Here is a 26,984-nt window from a genome sequence, read left to right as displayed (position 1 = left end):
GCAATTGTGAACCAGAGGTAGGACGCTTTTCAATTTGTTTTCCAGGCCGGTGAGTACTTTTCTGATATATTCCCCCTTTACTTTTTTGCCTTTCTTTTTTTCTTTAAATTTTTCTGATCTTCCTTTTATGTACTTAGAACAAGTTATTCGGTAATTATATGATTTTCAGTTTAAACAGATGATGCCCTCATTGATGAATTATTTTGCTTGTGAATTTTTCCCAGTTCATTCATCTTCTGAAAGACATTGGTAAATGTCATAACATGTGCAAGGAACTTAGGTGGCCAAACTATGAACAGATGGATAACCTCAAGTAATTTTGTATTCACTTTTTTCTTTTAAGTTGATTTTCCAATTTAAAATTCATTGAATTAATTCGTCTACAGTTTAGTTTCGTGAAGAAAGCTTCTAAATGTACCTGAGAATTTAGTCAGTTTAGTTAGTAGTTAGTACAGCCAAAGAAAAAAAGCCTGCATCTGAAAGTATGGTCCAAATGGAGTTTTAAAATGGATCAGTGGAGCCCAACCTGGCTCAATAAAAATCCAACCCAATGGACATTAGGAGTGGGCCAAGGATTTGTGAAGCCGAAATCGTAAAGCCCAGCGTAAAACTAACGCTAACGGTAACTGACATTAGGAGTCAGTGCGTAAAATTCACGCACCGCCTTAGTCTCTAATCTAGGAAGCACCGATACGCAAATTTGTTGAGGTATGTCGTATCGGGGCCTAGGATAGCACCGATACGCACTAGATACGGGGATACACGTATCGAAAGCATGCTAAACGTATATGTTGACTTTGACTACTCGATACGGCTGCGATACTTCAGCGATACTTCAGCAATACGGTCAAGATACGGTCTAGATACGTATGGGGTATTTTTTCAAGTTTTTTGTAAAAATGGGAGGTCTAATCGCAATTTTAAAAAGTTGGCAAATTTTAGATCATTAGATCCCTAACTATTCAACGTAGCCATCACTATTCATGCGCGAAACAGAAAAGGAAGTCGAGAAACCTATTTTCGAGCAGCCATCGCCGTCAAGTAGAGCAGCCATCGCTGTCAAGCAGAGATCGCCGTCGAGCAGAGCAACCATCTTCATCGAGCAGAGCAGCCATCGCTGTCGAGCAGAGATCGCCGTTGAGCAGAGCAGCCATCGTCGTCGAGGTTAGCTTTGGCTCTGACGCTCTGTTTGTTTTCTTTCTTAGTTTCTCTGAATATTCTGGTCTGGTCTCAATTCAACCCTTGACTGGCAGTATAAGTGTATATTGTATAACCTTTTGTTTGTTTTATTTTATAATTCAGAAAAGTGAAATCATGAATAGTATTGGGTTTGGGTTTATTTGTTTTGAGCAGTAATCAATTAATCATGAATAGTATTGGGTAGTTTGTTACTGTTTTTTTTTTTTTTTTTTTATAATTATGAAATCTGAATAATGAATAGTATTGGGTTGGGTCTGTCACTGTTTTTTCTGAAATATGAATAGTAAATAATATTGGGTTGGGTCTGTTAGAAAAAAAATAATGCTATTCTTACAATTTGTTAGTTATATTAGTTGCTCATTTGTTCAAGAAATGAGTTCAACACCAAATATGAGTTCATCAACAAATAGTTTAACTGCAAATTCTATTGACGTTGCTGCTGTTGAGGTGAATGATAATGCCCCATTATGGCAGTATGTCAAGAATCTTGGGAAAAAAGTGGGGAGTTCTGGAGGAAATACTCAATTTTTGTGCAATTTTTGTAATGGCACTTTCAATGGATCCTACTTTAGAGTGAGTTGTCATTTATTACGAAAGTCAGGAAATGGAATTGCTATATGCCCAAATTCAAAGAGTCATTTGCCGAGGTTGCAAAAAGAGGTAAATGAGGCTAAAGCTAGGAAGCAAAAATCTTTACCTAATCAAGTTCCTTTAACCACAACAATGGGTTCTTCTGGGAGTAGTACTATGAGAATGGATGGTGGACTTTATGAAGATATTGTTGAGCCAAAAAAAAGGAAGGGAATGGGTGGAAGTGGAGCCATTGAGAAAGCCTTCACAATGGCAGCTAGAGAAGAATTGGATGGTGAAATTGCAAGAATGTTTTACACGGGTGGTTTGTCATTTCACTTTGCAAGGAATCCACACTATGTGCGTTCATACACTCGTGTTGTTTCTAACCCAATTCTGGGTTATGTCCCTCCAGGTTACAACAAATTGCGAACTACACTTCTCCAAAAGGAAAGGCCTAACATTGGCAAATTACTAGAGCCAATTAAGATGACTTGAAAAGAGAAGGGTGTAAGTGTATGTAGTGATGGGTGGTCAGATTCACAAAGAAGACCTCTTATAAATATTATGGCTACTTGTGAAAGTGGGCCTATGTTCTTGAAAGCAATCAATACTCAAGGTGAGTACAAGGACAAATTCTACATTGCTAACATACTTATTGATGCCATTCAGGAAATTGGTTCACAAGATGTGGTTCAAGTAATTACTGATAATGCTCCAGTTTGCAAGGCCGCCGGATTGCTTATCGAAGCCAAATTTCCACATATCTTTTGGACACCATGTGTTGTCCATACCCTTAATCTTGCTTTGAAGGGAATTTCCTCACCATCTTCAAGTGCAAGACATGAAGATATTCAAGAACAATGTGGTTGGATAGCAAAGATTTATGAGGATGCTTTGATGATAAAAAACTTTATCATGAACCATAGTATGAGATTGTCAATGTATAATAATCATTGCAAGTTGAAGTTGTTATCCGTTGCCGATACACGTTTTGCCTCCACAATTGTGATGCTTAAAAGATTGGCTTAATTATCGATTTACCACCCAAAACTGTAACTCATTCCCACTTTACCACCTGAAAGTTTTTTTGTCCCAGATTACCACCTGTAACTTACATCCATGTCCCATTTTACCTTGTTCCGTCAACAATTCCGTTAATGCTGACGATCTGGCCGTTAATGCTGACGTGGCGCGCTAGATGTGCGCCACGTGTCACATCTTTTTTTTTATTTTTTCGCATTTTTTTATTTTTTTATTTTTATAAACTTTGAAAATTCATTAAAAATAGCTCCGAACTCAGAAAAATACACGAAAAATTCATACGGACTCGTCTTGACTAGCACTAATTTTATATAAGGTTAAATTACCAATTTGCCCTCTAAAAATTTTCAAAAAAAATTAGAAAGTCCAAATTTATTTCTAAAAAATTAAAATAAATTTTCCTCTATTAAATAAATTCTAGAAAAAATTCTAGAATTTTCGTAAACTCTTGGAAAAATTCTCAAAAATATTTTGAAAAATTACCAAAAGCTTGTTTTAGAGAATTATTTCGAGACTTTACAGAAATTTTAGAATTTTTCTAGAATTTATTTTATACGGAATTTTATTTTTCTCTAAGACCGAGAGGTCTTTTGGGTAGCAAGTGTTCATGAGAAAGGTAGTGTTAGTTTTTAGAAGACTAACGGTGCAGACCTCATATTTTTTGGAGTTCGGGAGATTATTCTATGAATTTTCAAAGAGTCAAGAGTATTTTAATTTTCTAGAAATAAATTTGGACTTTCCAAATTTTTTGGAAATTTTTAGAGGGAAAATTGGCATTTTGACCCCATAGTAAATTAGTACTAGTTAAGACAAGTCGGTAGGAATTTTCCGTGTATTTTTCTAAGTTCGGAGCTATTTTTAATTAATTTTCAAAGTTTATAAAAATAGAAAAATCAAAAAAATCAAAAAATACAAAAAAGATGTGACACGTGGCGCACATCCAGCGCGCCACGTCAGCATTAACGGAATTGTTGACGGAACAAGGTAAAATGGGACACGGATGTAAGTTACAGGTGGTAATCTGGGACAAAAAAACTTTCAGGTGGTAAAGTGGGAATGAGTTACAATTTTGGGTGGTAAATCGATAATTAAGCCTAAAAGATTTAAGAAAATAAAACAAGGCTTGGAGCATATGGTGATTAGTGAAGAATGGGATTCATACAAAGAAGATGATGTGGAAAAAGCAAGAATGATCGAGGATAAGATATTAGATGAAGACTTTTGGAGAGTCATTGATTATATACTTAGCTTTACCGCTCCCATTTATGAGATGCTTAGGTTGGCCGATACGGACACACCTTGCCTTCACTTGATTTATGAGTGGTGGGATTCTATGATAGAAAAAGTGAAGGAGGCTATTTATGCACATGAAAGAAAACAACTCAATGAAGCATCAAGGTTTTATGATGTGGTGCATGGAATTTTAGTGGAGCGATGGACTAAGAGTAGTACACCACTTCATTGTTTGGCACATTCTTTAAATCCTAGGTAACTTTTTTTAATATATATATCTTTACTATTTAGTAAATTTTGAATATTTGGTTTTGTCATTTTAATCTTATATTGGTTACCCCTATTGTGCTTCTAGGTATTATAGCAATGAGTGGCTAACGGAGGCTCCCAACCGTATTGCTCCACACAAAGATATTGAGATCACAACCGAAAGGAAAAAATGTATCAAAAGATATTTTACTCATGAGGGAGAGCGAAGAAGTTTCAATATGGAGTATGCCGCTTTTTCGGCATGTATTGAAGATTTTGCTAATAGTGATTCAATCAAGGATAGAGGATTGGTGCCTCCGGTGAAATGGTGGATAGTCCATGGAGCTTCCACACCAATCCTCTAATCCATAGCTTTAAAGCTACTTGGACAACCTTGTTCATCCTCATGTTGTGAAAGAAATTGGAGCACTTATAATTTCATTCACTCGGTGAGAAGGAACCAAATAACACCACAAAGGGCGGAAGATTTGGTGTTTGTTCATTACAATCTTCATATTTTATCAAGGAAAAGTCCAATCTACAAAGAAGGTGTGTCTCAAATGTGGGATATTGGAGGGGATGAATTTGATTCCATGAATTTGGAGAGTGGCGGAACTCTTGAGGTTGCAAACCTTTCCCTTGATGAACCGGAATTAGAAGCCATGTTATTTACCGATGATGGTGTTGAAGAGGATGAATGAAGTTCATTAGGAATTTGAATTTTATCAGTTTTTTGTGTTTTATTTGGAACATGTTTTATGTATTGTTTTATTTGAACATGTTTTATTTTGTGTTTTGTTTGGAACATATTTTATGAATTATGGTGTGTTTTATTTGGTATATTTAGATGATATGTGATTTTTTTTTTTAAGTTTAAATATATATATAATTTTAATATCCGTATCTGAGCCGTATCGGTGTTCTTATTTTTTAGAAATTTGCCGTATTACGTATCGGTGTTGTGTCACGTATCGGTGCCGTACCCGTATCAGTGCTTCCTAGTCTCTAATATAATATAACGGTCACCTCCATTCACTATTACTCGTTCACTCATTACATACACGAGAGACTCTTCAATGGGGCATGCCCCACCCCATACAAGATTTAGTCTCACACACACAGACACAGACTTCTGAGTCTGAGAGATAGTCTCAGTCCTCCCTCAATGATTCTCAGTCGAAAAGATGAAGAGAAAACCTTCTCATCTTCTTCTCTCCAGTCAGTCTCCGACTGTATTCTCCCTAATGCCTCCATTCCATTCAATTCCCATTCCCATTCCCTGTAGGATGCCTCCACTCCAGCACCGCCTTGCCCATTCGCATTCCGCCTGTAACCCTAATCCCGACCACGCCTTCTCCGTGCCACTCGGCGACGGCTGGAAGAGGTCTTTCCCATTCCGGCGGCATTCTCATTCCTCGACTCCCTAGAAAGAATTAAAGAAACCCTAATTCCGACGACCGGGTTAGTATGGTTTCCTTCCTTATCGTTTATCTTTACTGTACGTGTTCTTTTCTTTATTTCTTTCTCTTTTGTTTTTGTTTTTTTAGGTTCGGGGTGGTTGGTTGTTCGGTGAGGTGATCGAGCGATCGATCGGGCTTGAAAAGTAAAGAGGTTGAGCTATATAGACAAACTGGCTTTGATCCATTTGAGGTGGGCTCTCTTTTTTCCTTTTCTTGATGTTTTGTGTTACTTTTGATCTGCTTTGTTGATTAGTAACTTGTCTTTCCAAACAACTGTTGATTCATGTTTTTTTGGTTGGTTGGTTGTTCGAGGAGTGGCTGACATCGACGGTGGCCCGTTAGCTGATAGAAATTGGCCGTCATACGGAGACTCCGACTCAGACATGCATTGACTCTTAAGGGCTTGAAATAGGAAGGAGGTCACCACTCACCACTCACGCTTAAGGCTAATATAGGTAATGGAATTCCCTCCAAATAGATAGAGCTCTTCTCTGTCTCTCTCTTATTTTTTTCAAGAAACTCGTTGACATGTGTCTCCTTATGTTATGTGGCATACCCATATCATATATACAATATGCTCTCTCAGTTGGTTAGAGCACCAGTTTAGTAAGCAGGAGGTCTTGAGTTCGACTCTCAACAAGAGCAAATCAAAACTACCTCATTCTATGTACACCAGCATTGCATTGTCTGTATGTCATATCGAATATTGATATACCTATTTCTTATATTGTTTTGCATTAAATCAATTGAAGGTGAAATCCACTCATAATCCTTAATTCACTACCTGTGATTTCTGTATGGCTTTTGCAAACACAATGACTTGATGGAGCTCATTTGTAAGCTCCTCTGCAATGTTGAGCAGAGGCTTGGTACCAGGGGAGCTCTTGAAATAAAAGTGGGTATGCATGACGCATGAACTCTCTCTCTCTCTCTCTCTCTCTCTCTCTCTCTCTCTCTATCTATCTCTCTCTATTTATTGGTTTTACAAATCATTTATGGTTTTTAAGAAAAAAGTTGACATGTGTCACCTTATCTTAGGCACCCCCATCATACAATATGCTCTCATAGCTCAGTTGGTTAGAGCACCCGTTTAGTAAGTGGGAGGTCTTGAGTTCGACTCTCAACAAGAGCAAATCAAAACTACCTCATTCTGTATATACCAGGATTGCATTGTCTGTATGTCACATCCAATATTGATACACCTGTTTCTTATATTGTTCTGCATTAAATCAAATGAAGGTGAAATCCACTCATAATCCTCAGTTCACTAACTGTGATTTATGTATGGCTTTTGCAGACTGCAATGGCTTGATAGAGCTCACTGAAGAAATCTTGAGTGATAAGGCATCATTGATGCATGTCTCAAGAACAGATTTATGAGTTTTTTCCTATTTTCAGTTGTGAACATCTGTGGGGGTGAATACCAGATATTGGCCTCATATGGCTTTCAAGCCAATAGATTGGTATGTCAGCCAGATATGGCTTACAGTGCTCCATGAAAGGTAGTCATATGATTTGAGTGTGAGAAATTGTTATTTTTAAATTTAATTGAGTTTTTTCCCAAGTAATTTATTGATCAATTTAATTAGTCACTTCATTTCTCTCTCCCTCTCTCACACTCTCCTTCTCTTCTTTCTCTCCTACTCCCTCTATCCCTCTCTTCTTACTTATTCCTCAAATGTAGGTGATGCATGGGGAAGATTATGTTTGTTTGGCTTATCTAACTGTGAAAGATGTATTGATGTTTCACACTTTCCTGCAAGAAGAGTATGGTGGTGAGTTACTGAGGAAGGCATCACTGACTTGATTGGTATTGTCAACGAGAAGCTATGGCGTGTGAGCCAAAGCACTATCTCTCTCTTCCCTCCCCTTTCCCTTCTTACTTATTCCTCAAATGAAGGTGATGCATGGGAAAGATTATCTATTTGGTTTATTAATTTGGTGAAAGATATGAAACATATGGTGAGTTTATAATGAATCATTGAGTGGGTTAAGGTCAAACTCAAATTCGATGGAAAACTCAAATTCAACCTTTCTATGCTATTTATTGGGGGAATGGGGCATTTTGCTGGTTACGAATGAATCATTGAGTGGGCTAAGGTCTTGTTACTTTTCTTATGTGTTTGGACTGGGAGTTGGTTTTAGTGTTTTATGGTCAGGGGCTTACCAAGTAGTATGGTCTTTTGGCTGGTCTAGTATTAGTATGTTGTTGGCTTCCCAGTCCCAAGGAAAATTTTGGATTCACCCACCCACCCCTGCTGAGATGCGTTTGCTTCCCATCAGATGCGATTCACTGAGTTTTTTCTGTGCATTAATATATCCCCTTTCTTGAGTTATTTCTTGAGCTTTTACTTTTTATCTAAATGTTGAGTTAACAATAATGATATAGGCAAGCAGCTTTTTTCTTGGGACCAAGACAACAGGTAGTCACGTGATTGAATGTTTGAAATTCATATTCACCGAGTGGCCAAGTAGTTTTATTTTAATTGAGTTTTTTCCCTAAAAATTATTGGTCAATTTAATTAGCTACTTTATTTCTCTCTCTCTCTCTCTCTCTCTCTCTCTCTCTCTAACTCTCTCTCTCTCTGTCGAGAACTTTAGTGTCTTAAAACAGAGATAAGGGAGGTGCTATGACGAAATTAAGATAAGTACCATTCAAATGGGCTTGATAAGGATCCAATTGATATTGATTTCACTCCTCCCCCCTTCAGGTCTGTAAACTGTATTCATTGGTTATCAAATGTTCCTTCCTGAAACAACAGCTCGTTTGTTGGACAAGGTTAATCATTTCTATATCCTCTTTCTCAAACTTCTTTTAAACCAAGTACACGAGTCTGGATTTCATTGCTCATCTTTTCCGGTGGTATGCACTTACTATTTAAATGCCTTTTGTCCCATTTAAGGTGGAGTCTGTTGAGGAACTAATGGTGTTGTGAGAGACCTAGCTATTTCCTATTGGCCTTGGCATATAAACATCACAGGTTAACTATATAACATCACAGTCCTAGACATACTACCATTATCAAATTATGGCATCAGTCTAGTTGACTAAAAGTCTTGAAGTACTTTTGCCACATATGTATATTGTGATGATATTCCTATTACATTTCTTGGTTTCAGGTACTGGGGACTCTGGAAAACTCTTGGAGATGGAATGTTACTCCATAAGTGAATATGTTTCTGGGACAAGTGCCTCAGCTTCTTTAAACTTTCATCTTGATTGGGATTGTGAGCACTATGTCCTTGTGGGCCATTATGGCCCTTTTGGTTTTGGTTTATGTAGCCTTTATATGTTATCAGGTATGTGAAATCATCCACTAATTTCATTTTTGACTTACTTTTCGGACTTGCACTTTCCATTTTCCTCATGTCCTCTATTTTGTCCCTCTTGGAGTAGAGAAGTAATGTACTGGCCGGGACTCCATATGCAGATCCCTTGTTTATGCACAATTTGGAGAAGCACTGAATGGTATATCAACTATTTGTACTTATCAAGTTTATGATTGGATGACAGACATTAATGGAAATTCTGTGGACAACACTATCAGATTCACACTGGTGAACATGAGTGGAAGCCGCTAGCTTGGAATCCGTTTGGAAACATTGGGAGGCCTCATAATATGGTCTACTACCTTTGCTATTATCCAGAATGGAAGGGCAGAGAACCAGCACATCCACTATGGGTCTCCTTCTTAGTTATGCACTTAATATTACAAGTTTAATGACTGGTGTGCTGAGACTTGCAAGCCTGGCTGAGAATAGCTTAAATTCTGTTGATTGGTTTGGTACATATATAGGTTTGCCTTCAGAGGCTCCAGCTATAATTGAAAGCAACCGGCCCCCTCCAGGATGGCCTTCATCTGGATCTATCAAGTTTGAGGATGTTGTTCTACGTTATAGACCAGAACTAGCTCCACTTTTGCATGAGTTGTCTTTTGCTATTTCTCCAAGTGCCAAGTACAGAATTGTTGGAAGGACTGTGGGCCAGGGAAGTCCATCTTGCTGAATGCTTTAGTTTGGATTGTTGAATTATAAAGAGGGAGAAATTTGATTGATGATTTGTGCAATATTGCTAAGTTTGGACTAACAGATCTACGGAAAGTTCTTGGTATTATACCACAGTCGTCAGTTTTTTTTCAGGTACAATCAATTCTAGTCATTTTTTTAGTTGGGATGTAGTTGATTTTGTTGTTTATTCTTTTCTTTGTTTAAGATGTGGTGATGCAGTAGTCAAGATCCAGTAATTTCACAAATAATTACAGTAAGGAGGAATTAATGTAGGAACACTAAATCATAGATCTCCGGGTACAAGAGCTTGAGCTCTCAGGTTTGATTTTCATTCAACAGTTTCTGGGCTGAAAAAATATTAGTGGACTGATCCAACTGCTTAGAAGTCCTAGATACTCTTGCATCATATGCACATGCATTTTTGGTGATCATGTTTGATGTGTTTTGTTTTGTCATATATGTTGGGTCTTTAATGGGATTGAGTATCAATGAATTTCTATGATGCAATGGACTTCGCTTCCATATTTATCTTTTTCTGAACCTTTTTAAAGGAAATGCCTGAGAATGTTGCCTTTTGTATAAAGTATAGTTAGCATATATATAGGCTTATATTTAGGTTTTTTCCTTATTTAGCTAGGAGGAGTTAATGTATTAGCTGTATAGTTGACTTACCTAAATGGTAATCTAGCTGTATGTATAAATATACCTTGAGATGAATGAAAATAATAAAATTCAGCCATATTCTAATTTGGTTTCAGAGCCCTAGGGTTTTTTCCTTTTAATTTTTTTTTCTGACGCTACAATAATGCCGCTGCTACAGTAACTCCGGCGCTACAGTACTCCGCTGCCCATCTTGTGTTTTTTTGCTGCAACCCTAATTCCCTTGAAGATCTGCAGCTGCCGCAACCTTCAAGAGCAACCCTAGCTCTTATCTTTTGTGGCTGCCTAGCCTATCTTCCTAAACCCTAGCCAAACAGCAATCTTAGTTCCTCTAGCCCTAGTTGCAAATAGCAACCCTAGCCGATTCCTTGCTAATCAGCAACGCTAACCATGTCTGATGAAGTACCAGCGCATTCGAACACCAAGTCTCCTCTGATTCCTGAGAGCAAGATGTCATCCACTGTGACCATTCAGGAGACCTCGTCTCCAATCCATATCAAATTGGATGGTACGAATTATCGCATTTGGTCTAAGATTTTGGAGATGCATGTTGCCGGCAGAAAGAAGAAGGGCTATATTTCAGGAAGGAAAGTGGCTCCTGCTGAGAGTGATCCGGCCTATGATGAGTGGGAGGCTGAGGATGCTTTGGTGAAGTCATGGCTTATCAACTCCATGACACCTAACCTCATGTCTCATTTTGTTCAGTGTGGTACAGCAAAGGAGGTTTGGGACGCTGTTAAGAGGAGCTATCTTGATGCCTCTGATTCTTCTCAAGTTTATGAATTGATGAAGAAGACTTTCCAATTACGTCAAGGTGGCCGGCTTCTCATAGAATACTACAACGAGATGAACTCCTTTTTTATGGAGTTAGACTATCGGAGGCCTAACGACATGGAGTGTCCGGCTGATGCTGAAAAGCAGAGGAAGCGTATTGCGGAAGATCGAGTTTATATGTTTCTTATAGGTCTTGATCACAGTCTGGATCAAGTTAGCAGTCGTGTTTTGGCAACTTTTCCTCTACCGAGCCTGGAAGAAACATACTCATTGGTTCGCCGTGAAGCACAAGGACAGGTCACAATGGGTGCTGAAGTTATCTCTGAGACTTCAGCCCTGATGATCCAGAAGAGCGATTCTCGACCAGCCCCTTCTGCTGGTTCTTCTGAGCCTGCTGCTCGCCTCTGTACTCACTGCAATAGTTCCAAACATACAGTAGATGTATGTTGGAAGAAGCATGGTTACCAGAAGTGGTATAAACTTAAGCAAGCTGAGCGAAGGAATAGAAAATCCGCTCATGTCGTTGTTGCAGATACCCTTACCCCTCCATCTTTTGCTTCTCAGGTCTCTCGAGTTTCTTCTCAAGAAGGTAATTCTGGCTTGGTATTTCTTTCTTCTACTAACAACACTTGGGTTATTGATTCAGGGGCTACTGATCATATGACTAGTCATTCTTCTTTGTTTAAATCTCTAATGACTCCACCTGTTAAGTCTGTTCAGGTTGCCGATGGGACTCCCATGCCAATTACAGAGGCCGGGACCATCTCTCTCTCTCCCACATTAACCTTGTCTTCTGTTTTGCTTGCACCTACTCTCTCTAATAATCTCCTTTCTATTAGCCAGCTTACCAAAAGTCTCAATTGTTCTGTAATCTTTTATCCTACTCATTGTGTGTTTCAGGACAATCTCATGAAGACGACGATTGGTACTGGTAAGGAGATGGGAGGACTTTACTACTTGGAGGGGCCAGGCAGTTGCAGTCCGAATCTAGCTGCGGTTTTCAAGTAGGAGGAGAAAGGTCTGACAAAGAGAAGATCCTTTTATGGCATTGTCGTCTGGGGCATCCATCATTTGGTTATTTAGAACGTTTGTTTCCTAAGTTATTTCTTTCTATTCCTGTTACTAGTTTGAGGTGTGAACAATGCATCTATGCAAAAAACCATCGTGTTCCTTTTAAAGTAAGTTTCAATAAAAGTTCTACTCCGTTTTCGTGTGTTTATACAGATATTTGGGGTCCTTTTTCTACCCCTTCTACTTCTAGTCATAAATACTTTGTGTCTTTTATTGATGACTGCACTCGGGTGAGTTGGGTATATTTGTTAAAGTCTAAGAGTGATGTTATTCATATTATTCCTCAGTTTTACAAAATGATTGCAACACAATTTCATACTCAGGTTCAGGTATTTCATTCTGACAATGGTCGGGAGTTTGTCAATCAGTCGCTTGCTGATTTTTACAAACAAAATGGCATCATCCATCAGACAATGTGTGCATACACGCCCCAACAGAACGGCATAGCCGAATGTAAGAATCGCCACCTTCTTGAGGTGGCGCGGGCCTTATGTTTTACTATGCATGTTCCCAAGCGTTTCTGGGCTGATGCTATTCTGACTGCTGTCTTCCTTATCAATAGGATGCCTGCTCGTACCATTGACTATCAGACTCCTTTGAGGATGTTGTCTCGGTATCACTCTATTCCTTCTACCCTAAACCTTTGTCCTAAGGTGTTTGGTTGTGTTTGCTATGTCCATGTTCACTCACTTCATAGAGATAAACTTGACCCTTGTGCCCTTAGATGTGTCTTCCTGGGTTATTCCACTTCCCAAAAGGGATATAAATGTTTTCATCCTCGGACAGGTAAATATTATGTGTCAATGTATGTTGAGTTCTGTGAACGAGTGTCCTATTTTTCTGGGGAGGTTTCTATGGTTCCTCTTCAGGGGGAGATTAGTAGTAAGGAAGAGGAACAACTGTGGTTGGAAGAGAAGAGGTTGTGGATTTTGGGTAAGGGGGAGGAGTCCGCGACTCCAGGTTTGGTGGAACATGAGGAAGGAAGGGGTGAAAGACCAGCCTGGTTGTTCCAAAAAGGTTATACAAGAAAGAACAAAGCTGCTATTGCCGTGCCCCCTACTGTGCCTAGTACTCCTCTCGATGACACTACCATACCATCGAATGACTCTTCTGAGATTGACTCTAAGGTACATCTTCTCTCTCCTATAGCTTTAGCTTCAAATATTGTTTTGAACTCTAATCCTGTAGTTTCAGATTTGGGTTCTAATCCTATAGTTTCAAGTTCTACTAACTTGGATTCCCAAGTTGGTGGTCAGAGTAGGAGATATCCTCTTCGTGATCGTAAAGAACCTAAGAGGTTGGGTTTCTCCAAATCATCTTCCAATGTTGTCTATCCCATGTCTGATTTTGTCTCTTATCATCGGCTGTCTAAGTCTCACCTAGCTTTTGCCCTTCAATTGTCTTCTGTGTCTATTCCTAGTCATTTTCAGGAAGCTCTTGGAGATCCCAAATGGAAGTCTGCTATGGTAGAGGAAATGAAGGCACTCCAGAAGAACTCTACTTGGGAAATGGTTGAGTTGCCTTGAGACAAGAAGATGGTGGGATGTAAATGGGTGTTAACATTGAAGTATAAATCAGATGGTATAGTTGACAGGTACAAGGCTAGATTAGTTGCCAAGGGTTACACCCAGACCTATGGGATTGACTATCGAGAGACCTTTGCTCCTGTGGCTAAGATGAACACTGTTAGAGTCATTCTCTCTCTTGCAGTTAATCTGGATTGGCCATTGCAACAGTTTGATGTGAAAAATGCCTTCCTTCATGTTGATTTAATAGAAGAGGTGTACATGGATCCTCCTCCAGGGTTCACATCGAAAGGAGGTAAGGTATGTAAACTGAAAAAGGCCTTGTATGGACTAAAGCAATCACTGAGGGCGTGGTTTGGTAGGTTAAGCTACTCAATGAAGGCATATGGTTTTAAGCAAGCCTTGGCGGATCACACCCTGTTCTATAAACGGGATGGTGATGATATAACCTGGCTCATTGTTTGTGTTGATGACATGATTGTTACAGGTAATAACCCGAGTAAGATTGAGAAGCTACAGGGTTATTTGGCCAAGGAATTTGAAATGAAGGATTTGGGAGTTCTAAAATACTTCTTGGGCATTGAAGTGTCTCGATCCAAACAAGGAATTTTCCTCTCTCAACGAAAGTATACATTAGATCTCTTGGCTGAAACTGGTAACTCTGCCTGCGAGCCGGTTGATACTCCTATTGAGGTAAACCATGGTCTGGCTATATATCCTGATCAGGTTCCGACAAACAAAGAGAGGTATCAGAAGCTAGTAGGAAAGTTGATCTATCTCGCTCATACTAGGCCTGACATATCATATGCAGTTAGTGTGGTAAGTCAATTTATGCACAACCTGAGTGACCGACATATGGATGCAGTGACCCGTATTTTGGCTTATCTGAAGTCTTCTCCAGGTAAAGGTATTATGTTATCTAGGCATGAACACTTGGATATTGTGGGATACACTGACTCCGACTTTGCTGGATCCAAATTAGATAGGAAGTCTACTTCAGGATATGTGTCATTTGTTGGAGGCAACTTGGTGACTTGGCGAAGTAAGAAACAGAATGTAGTATCACTGTCTAGTGCGGAAGCTGAATATCGTGCCCTTCATCATGCGACTACGGAGATTACTTGGCTCAAAATTCTCTTAGATGAACTCGGGTATGGTCCTCAGAAACCGGTGAAGCTCTTTTGTGATAACACGGCGGCTATTGAGATTGCTAATAATCCTGTGCAGCATGACCGAACCAAACATATTGAACTTGATAGGAACTACATCAAGGATAACCTAGATTCTAGTGTGATTGAGGTTCCTTATATTAAAGGTGCGGATCAGCTGGCTGATATGATGACTCATGCCATTACTAAAGGACCATTCCATACATCGTTATACAAGTTGGGCATGTACGATATCTATGCACCAACTTGAGGGGGAGAGTTAGCGTATATATAGGCTTATATTTAGGTTTTTTCCTTATTTAGCTAGGAGTTAATGTATTAGCTGTATAGTTGACTTATCTAAATGGTAATCTAGCTGCATGTATATACCTTGAGATGAATGAAAATAATAAAATTCAGCCATATTCTAATTAGTATTGTAAAGAATAAGAAACAGTGAAATTTTATGATAATCAAGAAATCAGAAAAATTTATTTTGCAGTTAAAAGATGTCAAATCTTCCTCATTGTTTGGATGCTAGAAAAATGCATTATAAAGTCTCATGCAGTTAAAAGAGATGGGCGACCAATTTAAGTACTATAGCATTTTTTGCAACAGATAAGCGTAAGATCCAAAATCTACTGACTGAAGGATGACGAGGGAAACCTCATGTAGTTCCTGGATGAGGAATGTTATGTGCAGTTGCATCAGATACGATCATCCAATCCCAATTTTCCATGCATGGCCCCGCCATGTGCAGTGCATGAATGGCCTAAATTATGCAGATTGACAATAACTTCCTTTTTGGATTCATGTAAACAAAACTGCATTTCTTAAGTTTGTGTTGTGTGTTTTTGAAGAACATAATGATGCTGATGCCTGGGAAGCTTTAGAGAGAGCACATTTGAAGGAATGAAGAGATTATGAACTTTTCTCTTGGGGATCCGACGGATCTGTAGTGCAAATGTGAATCTTGGGGATCTGCATATGATAGCAAAAATTATGTGTTTCCCAGGTCCCATAATATGATACTCCAGAGAACCTGCTGTCAAATGACGGAAGCTTTTTCTCTAAAATGGTCCAAAGTAAAGGCTCGGCAAATGCTCAATATATATTTACAAAGCTTAGTACTTGGAGCCTTGGAGGGGAAGGTGAAATCGGGCCGGGGAGAGAAGAGAACAAGCAACTAGATGGACCTTCTAGTTAGTAAATGTCCGTTTTGTTATTTGAAATTATTTTAATTTTAATCTGGCTTTCATATATAAATTAAGAAAAATTTTAAATGAGCTCCTCATTTGCTCACTACAGTTAACCATCCTTTTAAAACAAAGTGGAGAGAACGACGAGGCCCCAAAAATACTAAAAGTTCGTACATAAAGTGTCATCTGCACTTGAAGATTATTGTCATTAAAATAATGAAAGTTCGCACATGCAATTTCCAAAATCAACATTGGAGGCAAATGCATGCATGATCCAAACACAAACAAACCGAAAACCACATAGATACATATAGAAACAGTCTTGTGAAGATTTTCTTCCTTTCCTTCTTTCTTTTTGGTACAGAGAATACCTTTTTATTTCCACATAGCATCCATATATTATATATTTATATATGTATATATATGATATCTACACACTTAAAAGCCAACTGAAGAATCTTCTTCTGGGACCATTTCAACTCTCCTTTTGCTTCTTCTCTTCACACCAGCTTCTTCTAGGAATTCCTCAGCCCCGACAACCTTTTAGTCAATTTGAAATATATAACGGAGAAGTTACAAGTCAGCAAATTGCTTTAGTTTTTGCTCTCAAAACCAATTTAAGTGCCTTTGTAAAGTTAACAATACAGTTTTCTAATTGGAAATAATGTATGGCAGAAATTTAAGCAAAAATTAAAATACAACTACTCAAGCTTAAGAATAAAAGATTAACGTAATGTGTAAATGTATCACAAGAACCCCTTTTTCAAATTTTCTTCCACTCATAACCTTTTTATAAATGTAATGTGTCAAATATTAGAGTAACGCATAACGAATTCACTTAGATGCAGACATCATGCTACTGTGTATATTTCATCTTTTTTTTGTATCAAATGACAGAATGTAAAGAAAAAGACAGATTGAAGTTTATGACACAGACATACCTTTTCCTCAAAAAGAGCAAATGTTGTTCATTATTTATTTGGACTTGCATCTTGCTCTGGAAGTCAGGAGTAGAGGTTAAAAAGTGGGGGCAGTCATGCACATGCAGGTGTTCCAATGCAGGGCACTCAAAACTAGTATTTTCAGGGTAGAAGCTTGTGATCTGTGGAAGACATTGCAATGCTAAGTTCTTCAACTGTGGAAAGTAGTCTTGCTATTCATTGTTCCCTCGCTTGGCCCAATAATTTTGTCCAAGCTATGGCAATCCTCTACCCAAAGATCTTCCAATTGCAAAATACATTGAACTACGTCCAATGTGAAGAGATTTTTCAATTTCTTGCACTTTGAAACTATCAAAGTTTTAAGATTATGGAAGATTGCATGCTGAGCAGGACCATTCCATATGTTGGTTAGGTCTGGTAGATTGTCCAATTTCATCTCTCTCAATTTTCTCAAGACAATTTGTTCTTGGTTAAGCCCTTCAGACTCAAACACATATTCCATATGAGTCAGACTTACAGTAAGTACTTCCAGATTTTGTAGTCTCTGCAACAAATTTGATGGAAGAAGTGGATTCACGAAACCATCACATTGTTCCACCTGCAACAACTTGAGATTGCCTAAAGACCCATGTGGTAATTCACCAACACATAACCCCTTCATGGAATGTAGGTGGGCAACACGTAACTCCTCCAACTTCTCGAAAACAGGTTTATTCAAAGCCCATGTTAATGTGTTCATCAAAGCTACTATCTGAAAGCAATGTTGGACAAGGATAAACTTCAGTTCATGTAATTTCCCATGTTCATATTCCACAAGAATGTTATTTAATTCCCCACACTCTACGTACATTAGTTTCTCTACTCTCTCCGTCACCACGCTGATAAACCAATCCGGCAAGGCACTGATTTCTCTGTCGAGGACCAATGCTCTTGAATGTGCAGAAGTAATCTTTGATATATGCAAATTCATGAACCTGGTGAACGGGTTTTTGCAGATACATATGTCAAATTTTACCCAATTTGGATGGAACCCAATATTTTTAGGTATGCATTCTGCATCAGATATGTCAACCTTCAAAATGTTTAAGTTTGACAAGCAAGTTAACTCATTGAAGCCCACATTAGTTTTTTCTTCTTCTCCTTCAACTTTATTCCCCCAGTCCCCAAAACTACCTTGCATGTATAGTTCTTCTAACCTAGACAACCTTGATATCACCTCGGATGGAATTGTCGCAATATTGTTACTCATAGTGAAATCCAACATCCTTAGATTGGTCAAATGTCCTATTTCTTCTGGCAATTCCTCAAGAGCAGATTCTCTCATACTAAGAATCTCAAGTTTCTTCAGTTCTCCAAGTATGGATACATCCATTATTGACTGGCAACGATCTAGAGATAACGTTTGGAGGTTGTTTAGGAGATTGAATGATGGGGGTAGTGATGAAATACTAGTACTGCTTAGGTCTAACACCATTAACGCATTTGGGGTTTGGAAAAAAGCTTCTGGAATCTCCTCTATATCAGTATTTAATTGTAAGAGTAAAATCTCAAATTTTGGACATACCAACTCTTCGGGAAGCTTGCGAATTTCATTCCCCATTAGGGAGATTGCAGAGTAGCCTTCAAGTGTATTCGTTGGCCAATTCTTTAATTCACAACCAGCTTTTACAAAGAACCCATGACCGTCTTCAGATAATGCAATTGATATGGCCATATCTCTGATGACATCATGCATCCTTACACATCCATCCTGTTCACTATGCAAAAGCAAGCTAGAAGCTTTAAGATACTTGGCCACTGAATGTGCTGTGCCTCTAGCTTCTTGCATTGTGCAGGCATCTCGAAACAATCCTTTCCCGATCCCGTACTTGAATAAGTCTTCTATTTGGATATCACAGTCTTCTGGGAATAGACAACAAAGTAAGAAGCACGACTTGGCATCCTTGCCTTTCAAGTAATCATAGCTTAATTTTATACATTTGAACACATCTCCCTCATCTTCAAGGTTGGAAGTTTGGGACATCTCTAGTCGTCGAGCTGCTTCTTTCCATTCTTCGAGGTCCTTATCTCCAAGTGCTTTTGCAACGGCTATCAAAGCAATTGGGAGACCACCACATTCCTTAGCTACCTTCCTCGCTACATCATTGAAATTGGTTGATTCAAAGGACCTTCCTGCTCTTTTCATAAGCAAGGTCCAAGAATCTTCTTCTGAGAGGATATTGAGAGGAATCTTGGCTTGGCTCTTCATGGTATGACAGACATTTGAGATCCTAGTGGTGAGTAGGACTTTGGATTTGCATCCTTGAAGCTCGATGTGTCCAGGAATTCCTATGCTAGACAAATTTATTGTCTTCCAAATGTCGTCCAAGATTATAAGGATCTTGTTTCCTCTCATTATCCTCTCCTTCAATCTACCTGCTCTTGCAATTTCTGTGTCCTCTTGCAATTTCAAGGCCAGCATATATGCAAGTTGGTCTTGAATTCTCAACACGCTCGGGTTTTGGGATACCACAGCCATAATCACATGATCAAAGAGCTTCTCTGTATGGGCTTGTACACCAACATGTTTTACCATGCTTGTTTTACCTATGCCCCCCATTCCGTAGACCCCAATGATGGTGACCTTGTCATCTTTCAGTGCCTTCATGACCTGATCCATGCTTTGTCTTGTTGATTCAAATGATTCAAAGTCTTCTGTCGACATGGTGGACTCAATCCCAATGGTTCGGCGAACATGAATTGAAACTGTTTCAAACTTTCTGTCTTCTTTCAGCTGGATTATCTCTGTCTCCTTCACTGCTTTCTTGCCGAACCTATAACGGCATATCAAATTTGGACACCACTCACAAAGACACTGTTTACTTGTTTCAGCTTCTTCTTTCAATTTTTTCGCATCGGTTATGGCCTTATCAGCATTCTTTAGCCATAGCTCAACCTCAGACTTAACTTCTTCTCCATTCATTAGAGCCCCTTCCACGGATCGCTTAACATCATTCTGTATTGCCTCCAGTTTTTCAACTTGAACCTCAAGAGATTGTATTTTTTTCTTGTAGTGAAACATGTAACCCAACTCACGGCCCACTGGAGTCCATAACTTCTCACCAATACTCATTACGAACTCAACAATTTCCATAGCCATCTTTTATTTTTTATTCAAACACAAAAAATACAAGTAAAAAATAAATTAAAGAAGAGAAGAATGCTGTAAGATTCAGATTATAAAATACCTTCATAAACTGAGAAAAACAAAATTGATTTAGGTGACTAACCTTGGAGCTTCTTCCTTAGCTTCAGCTGCAACAGACTTGGAGAATTTTTGTGCCTTGGAAGAATGCCAGTGAGCTTGGTTTAGGCTTTGCTTTGTCTGTCTGATAATAGAAAAGATAGATGAAGGCTTTGCTTGGGTCGAGATTATAGAATTTGCTCTGTTTGTGGGTTCTGGAGTGGGACTAGCTTCTGTACGGAAAGGTATTTGTTCCTCCTCCTATAGTCCTACCTACTTTGGCAAGCTTAGGATCATGAGTGGAGAACACAGTGAAAGCGAATTTGATGCCACTGTCTTTTTGGCTTCATGAAACAAGTTATGCATCAGTAATGATGCCTTGTGATTTTTAGTTCCACAAGATGAGCATCAAATACCCTTTACATCAAATTTTTTTTTGTCTCATAAGTTAAAAGAACTTGTTAACTTATTTTCTGGCATCTTGGCCTAAGAACATTGACCCTTTGGGGGATTGGTTCAACCCATAAAGGAATCTACCAAGACTACCATCTAACCAAAACACACCTACTATATCATCCTTCTTCGTCTTTTTTTAAAAAGTATTTTCATTTTTTTTATGCAGCTAGTTTTGCTTCAGATGAATCTTCTAAGTTTGTGCCGTTGTTTAATTAGTCACATAATTTCAGCCGAAGACATGGCTTAGCAGGTTGCCTTTGAAACAGGGCTTTTGCTCTGTCTCGGTGGAGTGACTGCCTCTTTTTCAATAAGAAGCTTCAGGTTAGGAGCATGACATTATTTGTGGTGTGCAGCTTCCTACTTCTGTTTCCAGTATATGGATTGACTGGAGGGGAATCAATATATCCCAGAGACTCTGTATGGCCGCTTTATAAGTTTTCTGTATGATATGTTATATGTAATTCCTATGAACTGCAGGAGGTTTGGATCGGGTTAACGTGTTAATAGTTTCTCCATTTTAGTTCATTGCTTAATAAAAATACTTCAAATTTATCATTCATGAGAATTCTGAGAGTTGATAGTCACATATATACATGATGCTTATATTAGGACAGGTAGACACCATTCTTATTATTATCAATAAACCTTTGAGATTTTTCTCAATTTCCTGGTGGACTCCAGAAAACCCTAACTTAAGATTAACGTAGCTTAATCCTAATCTATCCCGTGCTTGCTTCCGTGCTGCGTCATAAAGTTAATTAACTAAATAATCCAACGCCAAATACCTATAATTGTAATTCATGAGAGAGAACATATGCATTGTGAATTGTGATAACAAATAAATAATCATCAAGGACTCACAAATATACAAGTGTAGACATCATGAAAGAGCATATTTAACCTCCCCTGTTCTATATGAAAGTAAAAATATTTTTGTCTTCTGCAGCAAACTTAATTTTCCTTGATCCCCTTAACACTGTTTATAATTCTGGATTACTTTAAATTGTTTTCATTTTGGATCCTTTGCATGATTAATATATTGAATTTGCGTTCACTTATGCAGCTAGCCGACCTTGAGAAACGCATAACATCCTACAAGTCATTTGCTACCTTAGAACCCTAGATTTTGAATCCTTGCTAATGAAAAAAAAAATATATATCTCCCAGAGCCCAAAAATGTTTCAAATTACTTAAAGGGTATCAATTACAAACAAGGAATCGGTTGACGTCTCAACCAACAAAGTTTATACATACAAACCAGACAATAGAGAATCGGTGAAAAATTCTCGGTACTAGAAAATGCTTAAGATGTAAATATCAGTCACATGTTATCGCACCATTTAAAGAGTAAATGAAACCCCACTTCACCAAGCATCACTAAATAACACTAATTGAGAGTATCAAATAACAAAAATACTGAAATTAACAGTTAAAAAGTATTTCCATATAAACTACACCCATTACCTCAAACAAGTGATCTAGGATGTCATAAAAAACCCACAGATACCGAGAAGCATTGGCTTTTAACAAAAGGGTATCTGCACCATAACAAACATGGAAAACATGCCTTAGAAAATAGTTATTTTATTGTAATAACAAATAAATAATAATCATGGACTCATAAGTACGTACAATTTGTCCAAATCAAAATTGTATCAAAAGCAAGCACACATAGAGGCAGGATGCATGCATATGAATTTCTTTGTGAATCCTGACTTTGCCTGGTCAAATACAACATCGAAACAACTTATCAATAAATGTATAGAATAACTTTCAACTTTTGAAATGATGGCAAAAATATTGGAACTGTGATATACAATCATTTACAATTGCAACTGCAGATTCTATTACCTGATTTAATTCTTTCAATAATAATGGTACACATACACCACATGCCATAAAATAAGAGTTGGTAATATTGTTGGTGAATATATAATGGACTCTAGGAACAAGGGGCCTTTGTTCTGTGTAATATGCAACCAAGACTTGATTATAGAAACAAGAAAAAGGAAAAGATAACACCTACTAGATATAGTGATTTGCTTGCGTTGCATGAATTATTAATACTTCTATGATAATCTTACTGATACTCAAGGTAATTAAAGAAATTGTTCACCATCAACATATGATATACCATATAGCTCTATTGATGCCCTTTCCTTCTCCCTCTTGAAAATGAAATAACCATTGACTGATGCAGAAAGGCCACATTAATCTTAGGAACCGTGTACAAATACTTACAATCATTGGTTGCGTGAGTTCCTGATAGATATCTCTTATTAAAAACTGGGGAGAGTTAAGAAGATCGAGCGACATTCCACCCGATTCTCAAATTTGATGCAGTTGCTCAACTCAAAACTTTAACTAAGGCTAGCTACCACTAGAATATTAGACTCCAAATGAGTACTGATTCTCCAGTGGCCTCTTTTCTTTGCAAGTAGGATTATTAAAACCTGAAACAGAGAAGCATAGATGTTGCAGTGACATCAAAAACATATATTATTAAAGCAACTATATTAAGGCCTTGTTTGATACATATGATTAGATTGAATAGGTAAATGGCTAGATTCATGTGTATTCAAGGAAGAAGATAGTGGGTGTCTTCTGACAGAAGGAAGAAGATGGTGGCCTGGTGGGTGTCTTCTGACTAGAAGGAAGATGATGGAAAGAAGAAGGATTAGCCATAAGGGGAAACCTTCCCCACTAATCCCACCATTTTTTTGGAGATTGAAGTAATAAACTTAGAATATTTGCAAGGGAAATGGATCTCAAGTACCTGCTATGTATTGCACACCAGTTTTTCTTCCTTTCAAGTTATGTGCATAGATTCAGTGATAAGCAGTCTCTGATCACATTGTTGTTGAAAGGGATGAAATCTTGGATGATTCTTTGGCCACTCTAGCAAAACTTTCAGTTGATTAAATTAGTGAGGTCCTGAAGTGGTTCAGGCAGAGACTTGCGCTTGTGGTACTTCGATTGATACAAATGATGGCCATTGAAGAGACACGTCAAGGTACTAGATATCTTCCAAACCACTAAGCACTTTAAGAACTTCACCTCTTGATCTCCAATGGCTTCAGGTGGTTCAGGGGCATTAGTCCCTCCAGCGTCATCAGCTCTTGCACTAGGTAGATTAATCCAACAAAAAATGAGACATGTTATGTTTAACTTGAGTCAACAAATTTTATTTTTCTGAGAAAAGGCTTCAGAAGAAAAATTTTAGGTTTGCAACATTGACTAATAATGTTCTTTGATTCTCACATTTATAAATAGATAGTTCTTCAACAGATGAAAGGTTCCCCTGACCAACCACTCTGGTAAATCTTCCATTAATTCCACTTGGGTAACTTGGTATGGTTTCCCCAACTGCAAAAAGAGTATCATCAACTTAATTCTCAACTGTGGAGCTTATCGATCTTCTAAACTTTGAATGTAGTTTAAATATTGTTTATTTAATTTATCTAAAACAAAAGATACTTCATTGTTGGGAAAATATTTTGAAATTAATTGTACAAAAAAAGCACTAGCCTCTTATTTATCTAAAATAAGAAGCATCTAGCTTGAGAATGACACGACCAAATGTATACATTATCTACATATGTATATATTATCTACAAAAACCAACACAACATTCTTGGAAAGATAAATATCTCGATGATATATACAGACTCAAGAAAAACTTTGAATACATACAAGTGAAATATATAATACGAAAATGATTTCTATGAAATAATTGGAACAGCCAGTGCCAATATGTGATCAAAATAATTCGTACATTATGTCGAATGAAACAAATGAGTAAATAACCATGCAGGGGAGAGGGAGCTGACGTACCTGAAGTGAGTTTGCACCTATTGCCCATCACTTGTTCTTCCAATTGAGTAAGAGCATCCTGAGAACCTACAAAGTATGCCAAATTATGAAAGATATAGCAGATGCCATCAACTGGGCAAAGGCTAGAGATCAAAGAGTGCAAAGTATTGTAGATCTAATCAAAGAGAAAAATCAGGAGAGAAGAGGAGGTAGTGGTTTGAAAAGCTTACAATTAATTCGAAACTTGAAGCAATTAGGATGAAGATAATCCTTGCACAACGGGGACACTTCCCTAGGCATATCTTTCTCTTAAAAGATGAAAAGCGTGAATATCCAACTGTGATAATTTGGTGAGGCGTAGCTTGGTTTCAATCTTGATCTGTGTACAAATTAAAAATAAATAAAAAATATGTATGGTCAAATTCTGAAGAAAAAAGAAAAAGGATAACAAAGTTTTGTTTTTAGCAATGTTCGAAAAGCATTTTGACAACAAAATCGCACACTGCTTTCAATTGTTTTGTAGTGGGGAATGAAATTCCTGTCATGAGCATCTGCTAAGGAAAGTAAAACGAGACATACAAGTAATTCAACAAATCAGGAAGAATTGATTTTGGGCAAAAAATTACCCTGGAATTCTGGAATGTGAGCAATCTTGGGCCATTCTGGGCCGCTGTTCTTGGTGCATATATCTTTCCTTTAGACGAGGACATGTAGAAACTTCTAGATATTTTAATTTAGTGAGGTATTGCATAGCTTCAACCGTAGGTAGACACATTAGATTCCCACAATTCTAAATACCCAGCTCGGTAAGATATGTAAGGCAACCCAATCATTATGGAAAAGCCTCCACTCCGTTAAAACAGTATTATCCACAAAGATGATAGAGAAGTGGAGTGCTAAAGTTGTTGAGGCAGAGACTTGAGTTTAGGCCACCCCACCAACCTTAATTCTTCAATTTGTGATGCTAGAACCTGAATATCAGGGAAACAATCAAGATCCTCCCAGCAACCGCCTATTATCAAATTCTTTAAACGAGTAAGGCAGTGTAACCCAGTCGGAAAATATTTTAATTTCCTCAAATAACAAATGTTCAGTTTACCGAGGGATGTGAAATTCTTTAAACTTGGAATAGTCTCTAGTTTAGGGCAATTCGATATTGTTAACTTCTAGAGAGAGACGATGGTTGGAAGCCAATCATCCCGTATATACCTCAAATTCTCGCAATTACCGATAGACTGTGAACGAAGAGAGATACAAGATTGTTGGACACCTGTTAATCCAGCACAACCTGCAATCCAAGTTGGAATAGAGACTAGACTTTTGCAGCTTTCTATAATCAACTCCTCAAGACATGGAAGGGTGTAAAAATTTGGTCCATTCTGATTATTTATGTAGATCCATTGATTTTAATCTATCACAATAAGAAATAGGAGGAGGAGAGTGCTGACTTGGCTACCCTTACTTAGTTCACCACTTACAAATTTTAATTTTTTAAATTTTGCTGAGTTAATCATCTTAATATGACAGAAATACCTCTAATTTCACAAAAAACATCATTTTTACTATCTAAACCCACCTACCCCACCCAAACAAACACACTTACACACATATCTCACCCCTGGCCTACCCGCAGACCCTATCTGAAACACTACAACGCCACCGCTTCCTCCGTCGCCGGTCCTCCCCTCCACTTCTGATTCCTCCTTTGCTCTTTCTCTCTGCAATTTTCAGGTTGTTGCTTTTTCCCTCTTACTCTCCTTCACTCACTCTCTGTGTCAGCCATGTTTAGGCTTTTATGGATCTAAAATTTTTGGTGTCATCATTGTGTAATGCATTAATATATATATTTGCGTTCCTTCAGTAGTTATCTTCCGAAATATCAAATGTTATTCGATGGGTCTCTATCGAATGAAAATATTGATTTAACTGTTGTTGGTTCCATTCGACGGGCATCTGTCGAAACTTTGATATAAGTGCGGTGGGTGTCTGTCGAATGAATCTTAATATTTCGGTGGACATCTACCGAATGGATCTGAAATTTTCGGTAGACATCTGCTAAATGGCATGAATATAAAATATTTTTACATACACTTTTCTCTTATTCTATATTTCATGATAACTTATATGCTCTGTATTCTAAACATGATTTCAATTTTTGAATGTAGGTATGGATAAGAGAGGGGCATCTAGAGGTAAATCTTCTCGAGGTGAAACTTGTAGAGGTAGATCTTCTAGAGGTGGTACTGCAAATGAAGATCGAACACGTCCTACAGCTTCAGAGAGGCGTAGGAAAGTGGCCAAAACTATTTACCAAGAGATGGGGAATGATGTCCAGCTGGAAGATAATGTAATATAAGATAACAACAATGATTCATATGGGCCTTTCCCTGGAGGTCCCACTGATATGTC

General features: G+C 38.0%; 1 protein-coding gene and 3 pseudogenes across 3 annotated transcripts; 1 reads left to right on the top strand and 3 right to left on the bottom strand.

Moving 5' to 3' along the window:
- The first annotated feature begins 2,079 nt into the window (after positions 1-2,079).
- LOC147292651 (uncharacterized) lies at positions 2,080-4,997 on the top strand (annotated as a pseudogene).
- An 11,578-nt stretch (positions 4,998-16,575) lies between these two features.
- On the bottom strand, positions 16,576-21,244 carry LOC147292650 (putative disease resistance protein At4g27220; annotated as a pseudogene). The gene is made up of 3 exons (XR_015120333.1): positions 20,353-21,244; positions 17,084-20,222; positions 16,576-16,682 (listed from the first exon to the last, which is right to left on the bottom strand). The product of XR_015120333.1 is annotated as a putative disease resistance protein At4g27220 (transcript).
- A 725-nt stretch (positions 21,245-21,969) lies between these two features.
- On the bottom strand, positions 21,970-25,338 carry LOC147292649 (uncharacterized). 2 transcript variants are annotated; one of them, XM_086231684.1, is made up of 8 exons: positions 25,202-25,338; positions 24,806-24,954; positions 24,597-24,662; positions 24,024-24,128; positions 23,539-23,886; positions 23,004-23,215; positions 22,395-22,483; positions 21,970-22,300 (listed from the first exon to the last, which is right to left on the bottom strand). In XM_086231684.1, exons 2-5 carry the CDS (start codon positions 24,873-24,875, stop codon positions 23,816-23,818), a joined length of 312 nt encoding a protein of 103 aa, XP_086087810.1. In that variant the 5' UTR covers positions 24,876-24,954; positions 25,202-25,338; the 3' UTR covers positions 21,970-22,300; positions 22,395-22,483; positions 23,004-23,215; positions 23,539-23,815. The 2 variants fall into 2 exon arrangements, with proteins under 2 accessions (XP_086087810.1, XP_086087811.1); XM_086231685.1 differs by lacking the exon at positions 22,395-22,483.
- LOC147292648 (protein VARIATION IN COMPOUND TRIGGERED ROOT growth response-like) lies at positions 25,170-26,358 on the bottom strand (annotated as a pseudogene).
- Between the last annotated feature and the right edge of the window lie 626 nt (positions 26,359-26,984).

Source organism: Dryas octopetala, chromosome 2 (assembly GCF_963921425.1).
Source record: "Dryas octopetala chromosome 2, drDryOcto1.1, whole genome shotgun sequence".
NCBI lineage: Eukaryota > Viridiplantae > Streptophyta > Magnoliopsida > Rosales > Rosaceae > Dryas > Dryas octopetala.
This window is presented reverse-complemented; position numbering and strand designations above follow the sequence as displayed.